Source organism: Ctenocephalides felis, unplaced genomic scaffold (genome assembly GCF_003426905.1).
Source record: "Ctenocephalides felis isolate EL2017-DRISC unplaced genomic scaffold, ASM342690v1 CF-g0.4_SCAFFOLD_02618, whole genome shotgun sequence".
NCBI classification, from domain to species: domain Eukaryota; kingdom Metazoa; phylum Arthropoda; class Insecta; order Siphonaptera; family Pulicidae; genus Ctenocephalides; species Ctenocephalides felis.
This window is the reverse complement of record NW_020538772.1, coordinates 14,443-28,450: the sequence shown is the minus strand read 5'-3', so window position 1 is coordinate 28,450 and position 14,008 is coordinate 14,443. Positions and strand designations below refer to the sequence as shown.

Genomic DNA, 14,008 nt, shown 5'->3' with positions numbered 1-14,008 from the left:
TTTTGGAAAATTTTGTTTTATCTAATCTTTCTGTTCCACACCTCACCTTTATTATAGATATGTTGATGACGTTCTGTTGTCCCTTGACGATTTTCACGTTGTCGACACATTAGACTAGTTCACTTGTGAGACTGAATCGGATGACTATTAGCTTTTTAGACATAAGGGGGTAGAATTTTGAAAAAATCGAATTTTTTTTTGCATATTTTTTTTACAAAGGTTAGTTATTCAAAAATATGTCATTAAAAGTATTTTTCAAAATTACTATTATTTCCTGAGTTATAGCCGTTTTAGTGACGTGGCCTCGGTTCGGGTCCGACCGAGTCTCAAAACTTTGAACGCGTTTTTCTCGGAACTACTTTTTTCGAGCTGGCGGTTAGGATATCTCGAGTTCTAATGAACCTATTTACTTCAAATTTGGAGAGGATCTTCTCTATACATCGCTTTATCGCATGGACCTTGCCCAAAACTATAACTTTTCATTTAGTGTTTTTAAAAAATTCGGAATTGTTAAAAAAAACATGAATTTTTTTTTCAAACTGCCGCCATTCAAACAAATTTTTTTTTAACTTATCCAAGGGTCATACGATAGCGGCATCTATAATACATAATTAAGAATCCATATATTTTTTATGTTTCGGATCACCAGGATGGTTGGAATCATGCACGCCAGGACACCCTCTTTTTTTGAGCCCCCACTTTGACTGCTCATAACTTTGTGAATTTTAATTTTTTTTTTAATAATTTTTTTTTTGTAATAATAAAATATCAGTAGACAAATTATAAAAAATTGATAGTAAAAATATTATTTGTTTCCTTTATACAGCGCTTCAAAAACCGTGCGAAATTCATGTCTCTACAGTAGAATACCCCCTTAAGAATCACTAAAAATAAAGTTAATAATTCCGTCCTGAGTCATTGGTATCAGAAACCAACTTGGACAGGAAGGTATTTAAATTATTTTTCTTTTCATTCGCGTTCCCTTAAAATTTCTGTTATCTCTTTGATAGACAGATAGGGCTACCCGAGTCAAAAAATAAGTTCTAATTAGGACCCTCGGCTTCTAACTAGTTGCTTTTAGGTACATAAAGCTCTTGCCATGAACTTAAAAACAGTTACAAGCGCTTTTAGAATCGAAAGTACTATAAATAAACACATTATTTTTGACATATACAATACATAACAACCTCATCGCATGACCACTAGCAGAACATCTGAAAAATGCTTACATTTACATGTTTGTTTAAATGTATAAACAGAATAAGTGATAGGTGGTCAAATCTCCAATTTCTCATATAAATAATTAAACATAATTAAATGTATTACAAATAATAATGAAGTGTAATAAAAAAAAAATTTAATAATGAAATTTATTAAGTGATTACGAAAATAGGTTAGAACGTATTTTAACAGATTTGATTGAAGCAACAATTAAACGTAGCAAAATTTCAAATTCAAGCTCTTTTTGTAATGAACTTTTACGGGACCAAGCATTGCATATTTTCCAGGAGGGCCTTCAGCCTTCCTTGAGACTACTCGTTAAAGCGAAAAACTTTCAGACACTTAGGGAAGCCGCTGAATTTGCTAAAGAGAAAGAACCTACGTCTGATTCTAACACTTCGACCTCTTTTAGCCCTAAAATCAATGTCTTGCCAAACATTAATGCTCAACCTAAAATTAAATTTGAAACCTTTTGCAACTATTGTAAGAGGTCTGGTCATTTAATCAAGGATTGTCGTAAAAAAATCTATAATGAACAACAGCGCTCTAAGATAAACGTAGTAGATACACTCACATATCCGCCGTCGCCATGGCCAAATTGGTCGAATTGCACTACGAATTGCTGCCCCATCCACCTTACTCTCCAGATTTGGCCCCCTGCGATTATTTTTTGTTTCCAAATCTGAAAAAATCACTCGTCGGGAAAAAATTTAGGTCAAATGATGAGGTCATCGCCGCCACGGAGGCCTATTTTGCAGCCTTCGAAAAAACATATTTTTTGGACGGGTTAAAAAAGTTGGAGCATCGCTGGGCCAAGTGTATCGAGCTTGAAGGAGATTATGTTGAAAAATAAATCGCCGCTTTTCAAAAATCTTCGTTTTTCTTTTGTAGGCTAAGTACTTGTTGAATGACCCTCGTAGTAATGTAGAGCCTGTTGCTTCAACTAGCCAAACCCAAGTTTCACACACTGTTAGGGAACAAGAAAGCAAATGTTGTATTTAATGTAGTTAGTGATAAGTAAGTTGCCTATTGAAGGGCATGGTATAGAGGGCATAGATTTCTTAAAAGCTTTTGGTGGAAGTATCGACATTCCTAACTCAATACTCAAATTCAATGACTCAATTATTTTGCCTTTACGATATTCTCCATCAAATATTAAACTAAATTCAAGGTCTGAAACCGTGGTTCAAATTACTAACAACACCAATGCTGTGAAAGTAATTGAAAAAACTGAATTAAGTGCAGGAGTTTTTGTCGCTAGTACCATAGTTTCACCGTCAAATTTTGCTTGTGTAATTAATATTGTAAATTCTAATGATAAGGAAGTAGATTTAAACTTACCCATTTTTAATGTAGATACCTTGCCAGATATTTAAGATATTTCTGAAAGCCCTAAACTTATAAAACAAGTTACTTTTAATACTAATCCAGATAGAATAGACAAAATCTTTTTTGCTTTAAAAACTGATGTTTTAAATGATATTGAATGTTAATTACTTAAAGAAATTTGTACAAATTTTATTGATATTTTTTATGTCGAAGGCGACAAACTTCCTTTTTCTTCTTCTATTGAACATAGCATTCATACTCCTCCTATTAATGTTAAGCCCTATCGTTTACCAGATCGCCATAAGAGCGAAATCAATAAACAAGTATCCGAGTTATTAGAAAATGATATCATAGAACACAATATTGGCCCTTGGAATGCGCCTTTACTTTTGGTTCCGAAGAAGTCCGATTCGGGTAATTTAAAATGGAGATTATTTGTTGATTTTCGGAGACTTAATGAGGTTACAATAGGATATTCGTTCTCCTTACCAAACAATTCAGAAATTCTTGACCAATTAAGCAACTCAGAATATTTTTCTACTCTTGATTTGGCTTCTGGCTTTCACCAAATTTCAATGAGTTAGAATGATAAGTCTAAAACTGCTTTCTCGACTCAATGCTCTCATTTCCATTTTAAACGCATGCTATATGGGTTAAAAAATGCCCCAGCAACATTTCAACGATTAATGAATTCCGTATTGTCTGGGTTGCAAAGAATAAAATGCGTTGTATAGTTAGACGATATTGTCATTTACTCGAATACTCTTGAGAAACATTTTAAAAAAATAAGTGAAGTATTGGAAAGGCTGCGCAGCAATAATTTACGGTTGCAGCCTCAAAAATGTGATTTCTTGTGTAAAGAGGTTTATTATTTAGGGCATATAATAACACCTTTTGGTATAAAACCCGACAACTCTAAAATTGACGCGGTAATCAATTTACCTGTTCCGAAATCGGTAAAAGATCAAATCATTTCTTGGACTAGCAGGTTATTATCGAAGGTTTATCGAAAACTTTTATAAGATTTCGAGGCCTTTGAGCGAGATTTTGAAAAAATCTAATAAATTCATATGATCCTCACCCCAACAACAAGCTTTTGAAACTTTATAGAGTCTTTTAACTAGTGCCCCAGTTTTGCAATACCCGAATTTCCAACAGACGTTTAATGTAACGACTGATGCCTCTGGCAAAGCAATTGGCGCGGTTTTATCAGAAGGGAACATTGGCAAGGATTTGCCTGTCGCGTTTGCTAGCAGAACATTAAATAAGGCAAAGGAAAATTATTCCACTGTAGATAAAGAATTATTAGCTGTTGTTTGGGCAGTGCGTCATTTCAGACCGTATATTTATGGTGTCAAATTCTTTATAGTTACTGATCATCGGCCCTTGATATGGCTCATGAATTTAAAAGACCCAGGCTCCAGACTCATGCGTTGGCGTATGAAGTTAGAGGAATGCGATTATAAGATAGTTTATAGGAAGGGATCCGCCAACACCAATGCGGATGCCCTAAGTAGGATTTTTCATATAACTGATGAAGATACATATAAAGAATTTAAGAATAATTTAAGTAACAATATTATAATTAATACTAGGGTTAAGGATTTTAAATTATTTTTTTTATTTTTAGAAAACACGTCATTTTGTATAGATTCACCTCAGGACTTTAATAGTAATAATACATTTTTCAATAATTTTAAGATCAAATTTAACCATATTAATGAACTAGTTACCCAACGTAGAGAAGTAGGAGATGTAGCATATATTAAGTTTAATGATAAATATTATGTTTTTTATTTAATAACTAAATTAAGACAACCCGATTTAGCCACTTATAAAATTTTATTTAAGTGTTTTATCAATTTACGAGAGCTATGTTTAGAATTAGATTTAAAAGATCTGGCCTTACCTTGCCTACCAATAGAGGATAGACTAAAGCAAGGCGAAATTCGATCTATGATCAGATTTATTTTTAAAAATTCTAACATCAATGTTTCCATATTCAATCGGCCTTCAGACCCTCTAACCCATTCGGATCAATTAAGAATTATCAAAGAGTATCATCACACACCTTTAGGCGGCCATCAAGGATATAAACGTACTTATAAAAGAATTAAGTTTTGATATAACCCCGAACTTCCATCTTCACATCCTACACCACAATATCCTCCATATACCTTCGATAACTATGCCGAAGAAATAAAACTTAGAATAAAATCTGCTGTTGATATTGCTCGAGAAAACCTAATTTCTTCTAAAGAACTTTTCAAACTAAATTATGATAAGTCTTCTAAAGAAGCTGAATTCAATGTTGGAGATATGCTACTCCTAAAGAATGAATCCAATTCTAAAGGAAAGTCCCGTAAATTAGTTATGCCATGTATTGGTCCATACGAGATTCAATCGAGAGATTCACCTGTTAATTATACTTTGCTGTGTGGATCTAAATCATTAAAGGTTCATATTAATAGGATTAAACATTACGTACTATATTAGTTGTGTTAATATTTATATTTATTTTACCATTGTTATTAAAATGTTTTAGATTAAGTTCAACTATCTAGATGTAATTTTCATAATATTAATATTTTGACACTAAGTCATATTTTATTTATCGGAAATCAAACAATTTGCCGATAAATAAAATATTTATTCATTTATACCATGATAAATTTCATGAATTTATTTGAACCAAAACTTTACAAGTTCAAAACAAATGATCCACAAAAACCCATGTCAATTATTTAACTTCCCGAAGGAGAAGTTTAATGTTTTCATTCATCAAAAAACCGAATCGCTAATTTTATGTTTTCTGGACGTTTTCAGCCATTCTGAATCGAATGAGACCAAATTTGGAAAAAGTATGTGTGTGTGTGTGTGTGTGTGTGTGTGTGTGTATGTGTGTGTGTTGTGTGGTGTGTGAACAGATTTTTTGCCGTAAATCGACGTTTTCCTCAAAACGGCTGGACCGATTTCAAAAATTTAAAAGCCATTTGATGTATCTCTGAGTTTTGTGCGGCGATCGGCCGGGCCGTTTCTTTGTAAATTGCAGAAAAGTGAAAAATTTTTCGTCCACGTTTTAGCCCGCAATTCTGAATCGATTCTGAAAATTCAAAAACCGTTCGATAGATATTGGTTGGGAATTGTGCTGATTAGTTTTTGGTAAAGATCGGCCGGGCCGTTTTCTTGTAATAAAGTTTTTAAAAAAAAAATTTCGACGATTTTTATGATTATTTTTTTGACGATAGATACCATAGTTTTCTAGGTCATACTAAAATATTACGGCCCTACGACAACTGGTTTAGCTTTAAAAATTCGTCAAAGTTTGCAAAAAATCAGTATGGTCTTTTTGGCATTTGTCAAAATTAGACTTTTGGTCGACGTTTTCTCAAAAACGCCTGAACCGATTTTAGAAATTTAAAAGCTGTGATGTATTTCGGTGAGGACTATCGTTTGTCAGTTTTGTGCAACGATCTGCCAAGCCGATTCTTTGTAATTTGAAAAAAAGTGTTAAACTTTTCGTCCACATTTAAGCTCATCCCCGAACCGATTTTAAAAAATCAAAAACTGTTCGAAAGATATTAGTTGGGAATGATGCTGATTAATTTTAGGTGAAAATCTACCGAGCCGTTTTCTTGTAATTAACTGTTGAAAAAAAGTGTTAAATTTTCGTCCACATTCAAGCTCATCCTACCGAAACCGATTTTAAAAAATCAAAACTGTTCGAAAGATATCATTTGGGAATGATGCTGATTAATTTTAGGTGAAAATCTACCGAGCCGTTTTCTTGTAATTAACTGTTGAAAAAAAGTGTTAAATTTTCGTCCACATTTAAGCTCATCCTACCGAACCGATTTTGAAAAATAAAAACTGTTCCAAAGATATCATTTGGGAATGATGCTGATTAATTTTAGGTGAAAATCTACCGATCCGTTTTCTTGTAATTAAATGTTGAAAAAAAGTGTTAAATTTTCGTTCACATTCAAGCTCATCCTACCGAACCGATTTTAAAAAATCAAAAACTGTTCGAAAGATATCATTTGGGAATGATGCTGATTAATTTTAGGTGAAAATCTACCGAGCCGTTTTCTTGTAATTAACTGTTGAAAAAAAGTGTTAAATTTTCGTCCACATTTAAGCTCATCCTACCGAACCGATTTTGAAAAATCACAAAACTGTTCCTAAGATATCATTTGGGAATGATGCTGATTAATTTTGGGTGAAAATCTACCGAGCCGTTTTCTTGTATTAAATGTTGAAAAAAAGTGTTAAATTTTCGTCCACATTTAAGCTCATCCTACCGAACCGATTTTGAAAAATCAAAAACTGTTCGAAAGATATCATTTGGGAATGATGCTGATTAATTTTAGGTGAAAATCTACCGAGCCGTTTTCTTGTAATTAAATGTTGAAAAAAAAGTGTTAAATTTTCGTCCACATTTAAGCTCATCCTACCGAACCGATTTTAAAAAATCAAAAACTGTTCGAAAGATATTAGTTAGGAATGGTACTGATTAATTTTAGGTGAAAATCTACCGAGCCGTTTTCTTGTAATTAACTGTTGAAAAAAAGTGTTAAATTTTCGTCCACATTTAAGCTCATCCTACCGAACCGATTTTGAAAAATCAAAAACTGTTCGAAAAATATTAGTTAGGAATGGTACTGATTAATTTTAGGTGAAAATCTACCGAGCCGTTTTCTTGTAATTAACTGTTGAAAAAAAGTGTTAAATTTTCGTCCACATTTAAGCTCATCCTACCGAACCGATTTTAAAAAATCAAAAACTGTTCGAAAGATATTAGTTAGGAATGGTACTGATTAATTTTAAGTGAAAATCTACCGAGCCGTTTTTTGTAATTAGCTGTTGAAAAAAAGTGTTAAATTTTCGTCCACATTTAAGCTCATCCTACCGAACCGATTTTGAAAAATCGAAAACTGTTCGAAAGATATTAGTTAGGAATGGTACTGATTAATTTTAGGTGAAAATCTACCGAGCCGTTTTCTTGTAATTAACTGTTGAAAAAAAGTGTTAATTTTCGTCCACATTTAAGCTCATCCTACCGAACCGATTTTGAAAAATCAAAAACATATGAAGCCTCTGCCTAGAAAATATACTTCGTCTCCAAGGTCGTGAAATGACCAAGAAATTCTTTACTTTAATCAAGTTATAATAATTATCATCGTTTTCTACAATTTGGAAAAATAATCGTATGCGTCGATACAATTTTGTCACAATGAGAACCACTTATGTATTCAGATTATATAAAAAATAATAAAAAAGAATAAAAAATATTTTTTTATAATCAATGATAGTGATAAATATAAATTTCTTAATATTATTAAAAAATAAAAAAATATTGTTAAAGGCAGATCAAGTTGCTTATTCTAAAATTGGATCGATTAAGTATATTATTTACACATTTCGGGAAGTTCATGCAACTTGCCTTCAGGCTAAATGCACCTTCAACTAGTTATTTTTGTGTCGCTTACTAAAATTGACGCGACCTGCCAATCTCCCACATATTCCCCCTCCCAGTGACGTTGTCACGAAGAAACCATTCGTGGGTGATTGTAAACATCTCAATAATTTGTTTCTACCGCTATTTCGTAGGCTGGTTTAATCCGATCTACTGAAACGGTGACATTTTTACCCCGTATCATTAAATTGAAAGTTTTTGAAGATCGTGATAAAACTTCAAATGGGCCTTCATAAGGGTTTTGCAGAGGTCTTTTGGGTCCATCATTTCGAAGGAATACATATTTAGCATTTTCTATCTCCTTGAACCTAAAGGTTGGTTTTACTCCATGCCTTGTGCCAGTCACAGGTCTAACCATTTTCATCTGCTTCCTAAGATTTTTTACAAAATCGGTTTCACTATGACTGGTCTCTTGGGTTGGTACCAGCATGGCACCCGGTAATCTTAAAGTCTCGCCATATAACATCTCAGCGACAGTCGCTTGAAGATCTTCTTTCCATGCTGATCGAATACCAAGCATAACAGTTGGTAATATCTCAGTCCAACGCTCAGTATTATGACATCTTAACGCGGCTTTTAATTGTCTATGAAATCTTTCAACCATACCGTTAGAAGCCGGGTGATAAGCAGTTGTCCTGAAATGTGTAGTTCCCATTAATCGGTTGAGCTGCTCAAATAAACACGATTCAAACTGTCTACCCTGATCTGATGTAACTCTTAAGGGAGCTCCGAATCTTGCTATCCAGTTAGAAAAGAATGCTCTTGCTACTGTAGCTGCTTCCTGATTTTCTATAGGGATTGCTTCAGGCCAACGTGAAAAACGATCTACGCATGTTAGACAATAACGATATCCATCTGATAACGGCATAATCACGATGTCGACGTGTACATGCTCAAATCGTGCTCCTGGCAATGGAAATACTCCCGGTCTTGAGACAATGTGTCGACTAATTTTTGAGCGCTGACAATCTAGGCAGCTGCGAGCCCATTGTCGACAATCCTTCTTAATGGAAGGCCATACATAATGTTGCGTTATCAATCTAATGGTAGCATTTGCTCCAGGATGCGACAAACCATGTAGGCTATTGAATATAGCACGGCGAAATCTTCTTGGTATCACCGGCCGAATGATTGGTTGAGATACATCGCACAATAGCGATGTTCCCAATTCTTCAATAAAAATTCTTTTTAATTTAAGAGAATGGTCAGAATGTAATAACAGTTGTGCCATGTCTATATCCTTATGTTGTTCATCTGCAATCGCCTTAAAATCTAGATCAGATTTGTTAACTATCTCTATACGGGATAAAGCATCTGCTACCACGTTATCTTGACCCGATACATGTCTGATGTCAGTCGAAAATTGACTAACAAAATCAAGGTAGCGAAACTGTCTCGGCGTACACTGGCTATCTTTCTTTTTAAACGCGTAAGTGATAGGTTTATGATCAGTATATATCACAAATTCTCTTCCCTCTACCATATGTCTAAAAAATTTTACAGCGTCGTAAATTGCAAGGAGTTCTCTGTCATAAGTCGAATATTTCTTTTCTGTTGCATTCAATTTTCTCGAGAAAAAAGCTAATGGACCCCATGCACCATAAATTCGTTGCTGCAACGCCGCTCCTATAGTGTGGTCGGAAGCATCACAAACTATAGCTAGAGGAGCGTTTAAACGCGGGTGCATCAATAACGTTGCTTCTGCTAAACTTTTTTTACACTTTTCAAACGCTTTCTCCATATTTGAATCCCAATTCAATACAGCATTCTTCTTCACATTACCACACAACTTGTTGGTTAACGGCACTTGTACTTCTGCGGCTTTCGGAATGAAGCGTCGGTAAAAATTTAACATACCTAAAAATTGACGTAACTGTTGTACCGTCTTAGGCCTTTCGTAATTTTGTATAGCTAGTATCTTGTCTGCTAAAGGTTTAGTTCCGTTGGCTGAGACTTCATATCCTAAAAACTTTACTTTTGGTTGTCCGAAGATACATTTTGCTGGATTGACTACAACACCGAATTCTTGCAACTTCTTGAATACACTATGTAAATGTTGTATATGCTGTTTGTGCGATTCCGATGCAACCAATATATCATCGATGTATGCATAACAGAAGTCCAAACCTCGCAAAATTTCATCCATGAACCGCTGAAAAGTTTGCGCTGCATTGCGTAAGCCAAACGTCATAAACGGAAATTCGAATAGCCCGAAAGGCGTAGTGATTGCAGTTTTTGCAATGTCTTCCTGAGCTACAGGGATTTGATTGTAAGCTTTCACTAAATCAATAGTAGAAAATATCACCTTACCACATAATGCTTGCGCAAAATCATGGATATGGCGAACTGGGTACCTATCCGGTTGAGTCCGCGCATTTAACCTGCGATAGTCTCCACAAGGTCGCCATCCAGAACCTTTTCGTACCATATGTAAAGGCGAAGACTAACAGCTCTTGGGCGGTCGTGCTGTCCCTGCTTTAATCATTGCTTCGAACTCATATTTAGCAGCTTTTAACTTATCTGGTGCAAGGCGACGTGGTTTATGTGCTATGGGTGGTCCCGATGTAGTTTCGATATGATGTTGAGTAACAAGTTTGCACACCCCTAATGCAGACTGCCGTATTAGGTCAGGATACTCCTCTGAATATTTTTATTTTTATTATATTTAATTTTATCATGTGAATACAATGTGGCTGTCATCATTTTAATAGAAGGTATAATTCTATTTTTCGATTGAAGTTGTTTCGTTGAATCTGCAGGGGTTTCAACTAATTACGTTTTTAACATCAATCGCGAGATTGAAATAAGCAAGTAAATCTACACCAATAATAGGACGCGACACCTCTGCTATCACGAAATTCCAAGATAAGGTTTTGCTAAGTCCAAAATCTAACTTTAAAGATAACATACCGTATGTAGCTATCGGTGTTCCATTTGCTGCTGAAAGCCCAAATGAACATTTCTTACGGGGACATCTCACCAAACTGCGCGGGTACACACATACATCGGATCCAGTGTCTATCAGAAAACTCACATTTGTCTTCTTATCTGTGATGAAAATGCGGCGTGAGTTATTTGGGCGTTTGTCACTAGTCGCCATTAGTGACCGCCCGTATCGTTTCCCGACTTAAAATTACATGGCGATATACACCTCCTCGCATGACTTCCGTAGCGTCTATGAAACCGACATAAGTTATCTTGTCGTCTTCTAAACGACACTTCCTTCTTATGATACATTTGAATCTTATCCAAACGCTTTGAAACAGCTTCGATATCTTGACGCAATTGACGCAGATCAGCATTCTTTGTTTCAATCTCAGAGGTTTGTGCATCTGTAATCACAGCTACACGCTGCTGTGAATGGTTAATAAATAAGCGGTCAGCTAGTTCACCTATCTCTTGAATTGACTGTGTTCCAGAAGAAATCTCCAAAAATGGTTGAATTTCCACTGGAAGTCTGGATAACCATATGGCTTTAACTGCGTTATCGGTCATCGAAGTCCCGACTAAAGTCCTCAAATGACGTAGGTATTGAGAAGGCGTCCTATCACCCAAATCTACATCAGACATAAACAACTGCAACTTTGACTTCTCCGAAGTGCCTAACCTTGAAATTAACGCAGCTTTTAATGTAGAATAAGGCTTCTCTTCAGGCTCATTGATTATTAAATCTCGCACTTCGGTTGAATGTCTAATATCCAACCTGGTAACCAATAATCCATATTTCTCCTTCTCATCGTGGATATTGGAAGATGCGAATGCCTTCTCTACCAAAGCAAACCAAAGTTGCAAGTCATTTGGAATAAATTCAGGAATGTGCAGTTTGTGGCAGCTAAAATGTCCGTGTTGGCGCGGCATAATATCAAACGACAGGAGTCACCACTATCGGAAATCAAACAATTTGCCGATTAATAAAATATTTATTCATTTATACCATGATGAATTTCATGAATTTATTTGAACCAAAACTTTACAAGTTCAAAACAAATGATCCAACAAAAACCCATGTCAATTATTATTTTTGTGTCGCTTACTAAAATTGACGCGACCTGCCAATCTCCCACATATTTTTATTTCTATTTTTCTTGGTTGCAAATATGAATTTCGATAATTTGTGATTTGATTTATGATTATAGTACTGAATCCTAGTTAGCACTATAATCTTTCCAAGGGAGATGGTGTTGTGCCATCTGACACTTATGTTCACCGTCCTGAAGTTTGAAAGTGTTGAAGATTAATACTAAACGCTCTGTGTCTACTATGTTTATGTATATATGTTTGTCTTTTGTTTTTATGTAAAACAAGTGATTGTTAATAATGTTTGTAATGAATGTGATTAGTTAAAGAATATATAATCAGTCAGTCTGTTTTTTATCCTTCTGCATAAACGGTTGTATTATTATTCACATAAACTTTCAACATAAATTCTACAGGTTATGGGCCCAGATCCCATGTTTTTTTTAAGTTTATTGAATAACAGTTTAGTGCCTTTTTAATCATTATGTCGTCGGGATACTTGGTGAATGTACCGAAGTTAAAAGGACGTGAAACATATGACGATTGGGCGTTTGCAGCAGAAAATTTTCTAATCTTAGAAGATTTAGCAGAATGCATTGTAGAGCCAAAGCACGAGGCAGAAATTGATGTGATCAAGGATAAAAAGGCAAGAGCAAAATTGATATTAACATTAGATACAAGTTTATATGTACATGTAAAAGAAACAAAAACCTCAGCCCAGCTATGGTCCAAATTAAAGGCGATGTATAGTGATTCAGGTTTCACTCGAAGGATTAATCTCTTAAGGACATTAATTTCTACTAGATTAATTAATTGTGAATCCATGAGCTCATATGTCAATCAAATAATAGAAACAGGGCAGAGATTGAGGGGAACAGGATTTAATATTGATGATGAGTGGATAGGCTCTTTGCTCTTGGCAGGATTGCCGGAAAAGTTTTCGCCGATGATTATGGCGATTGAGCATTCCGGTATAGCCATTACAACGGACACAATAAAAACGAAGCTGCTGGATATAGGCAACGATGTTGCAGTTAATAATGATGAGAGCGCCTTTGTAGCAAAACAAAATGGCAGGTACAAGCAGCGCCAAGTTTCAAACTCCAACAATTTTGATACTAAAAAGGAAGTTAGGTGTTTTAAATGCAAAAGACTTGGTCATTATAAAAATAAATGTCGTTTCAATAATGTGAATAATGAGCCTGATAAAAATGAATTTAACAGAGTTTTTTCAACTGGTAGTTATAATAAAACAGATTGGTATGTTGATTCTGGAGCCAGTATTCATCTTGTGAATGACAATAACAATTTAAGAGAATACAACAAGAAACCTGATGTGCAGGAAGTAAGGACAGCTAACAATATGCAATTGAAGGTAGTGTCTTGTGGCAGCGTTTCTCTTAGGACAGCGGTTTATGGTCAAGTTTATGATGTTGAAGTACAGGATGCTCATTATGTACCACAATTGTCAGCAAATTTATTATCTGTTAGCGCTCTTACCAGAAAGGGTAACAGGGTTGTTTTCAATGATAATAAATGCAAAATTTATAGCAAAAATAACACTTTGGTTGCAGTGGCGGTACTTACAGGTGGAGTATATAAACTTATGATAAATAATATTAATTGTTTGTTAGTTACAGATCCTAAGTCAGGAAATTTATGGCATAGACGGTTAGGACATATAAATAAAACAGATTTGTGTAAATTGAGTAAAGGCTTGGTGAAAGGACTCACCATATCCGAGAAGGCAACATCAGACATAAATAATTGTATAGTTTGTTGTGAAGGAAAGCAAACTAGATTGCCATTCAAACACAAAGGTTCAAGAGCAGTAAAAGTTCTGGAATTAGTTCACTCTGATGTTTGCGGTCCAATGGAACAGTTATCTATAGGTGGTTCGCGATATTTCTTGAGTTTTCAAGATGACTATTCAAAGATGTGTTTTGTTTATTTTTTAAAGTCAAA

At 34.8% G+C, this 14,008-nt stretch overlaps 1 protein-coding gene across 1 annotated transcript; it reads right to left on the bottom strand.

The window, feature by feature from the left end:
* Positions 1-11,125: 11,125 nt before the first annotated feature.
* Positions 11,126-11,884, bottom strand: LOC113381125. Its single transcript, XM_026620103.1, has one exon. The coding sequence runs from the start codon at positions 11,882-11,884 to the stop codon at positions 11,126-11,128; it is 759 nt and encodes a 252-aa protein (XP_026475888.1).
* Positions 11,885-14,008: the final 2,124 nt, after the last annotated feature.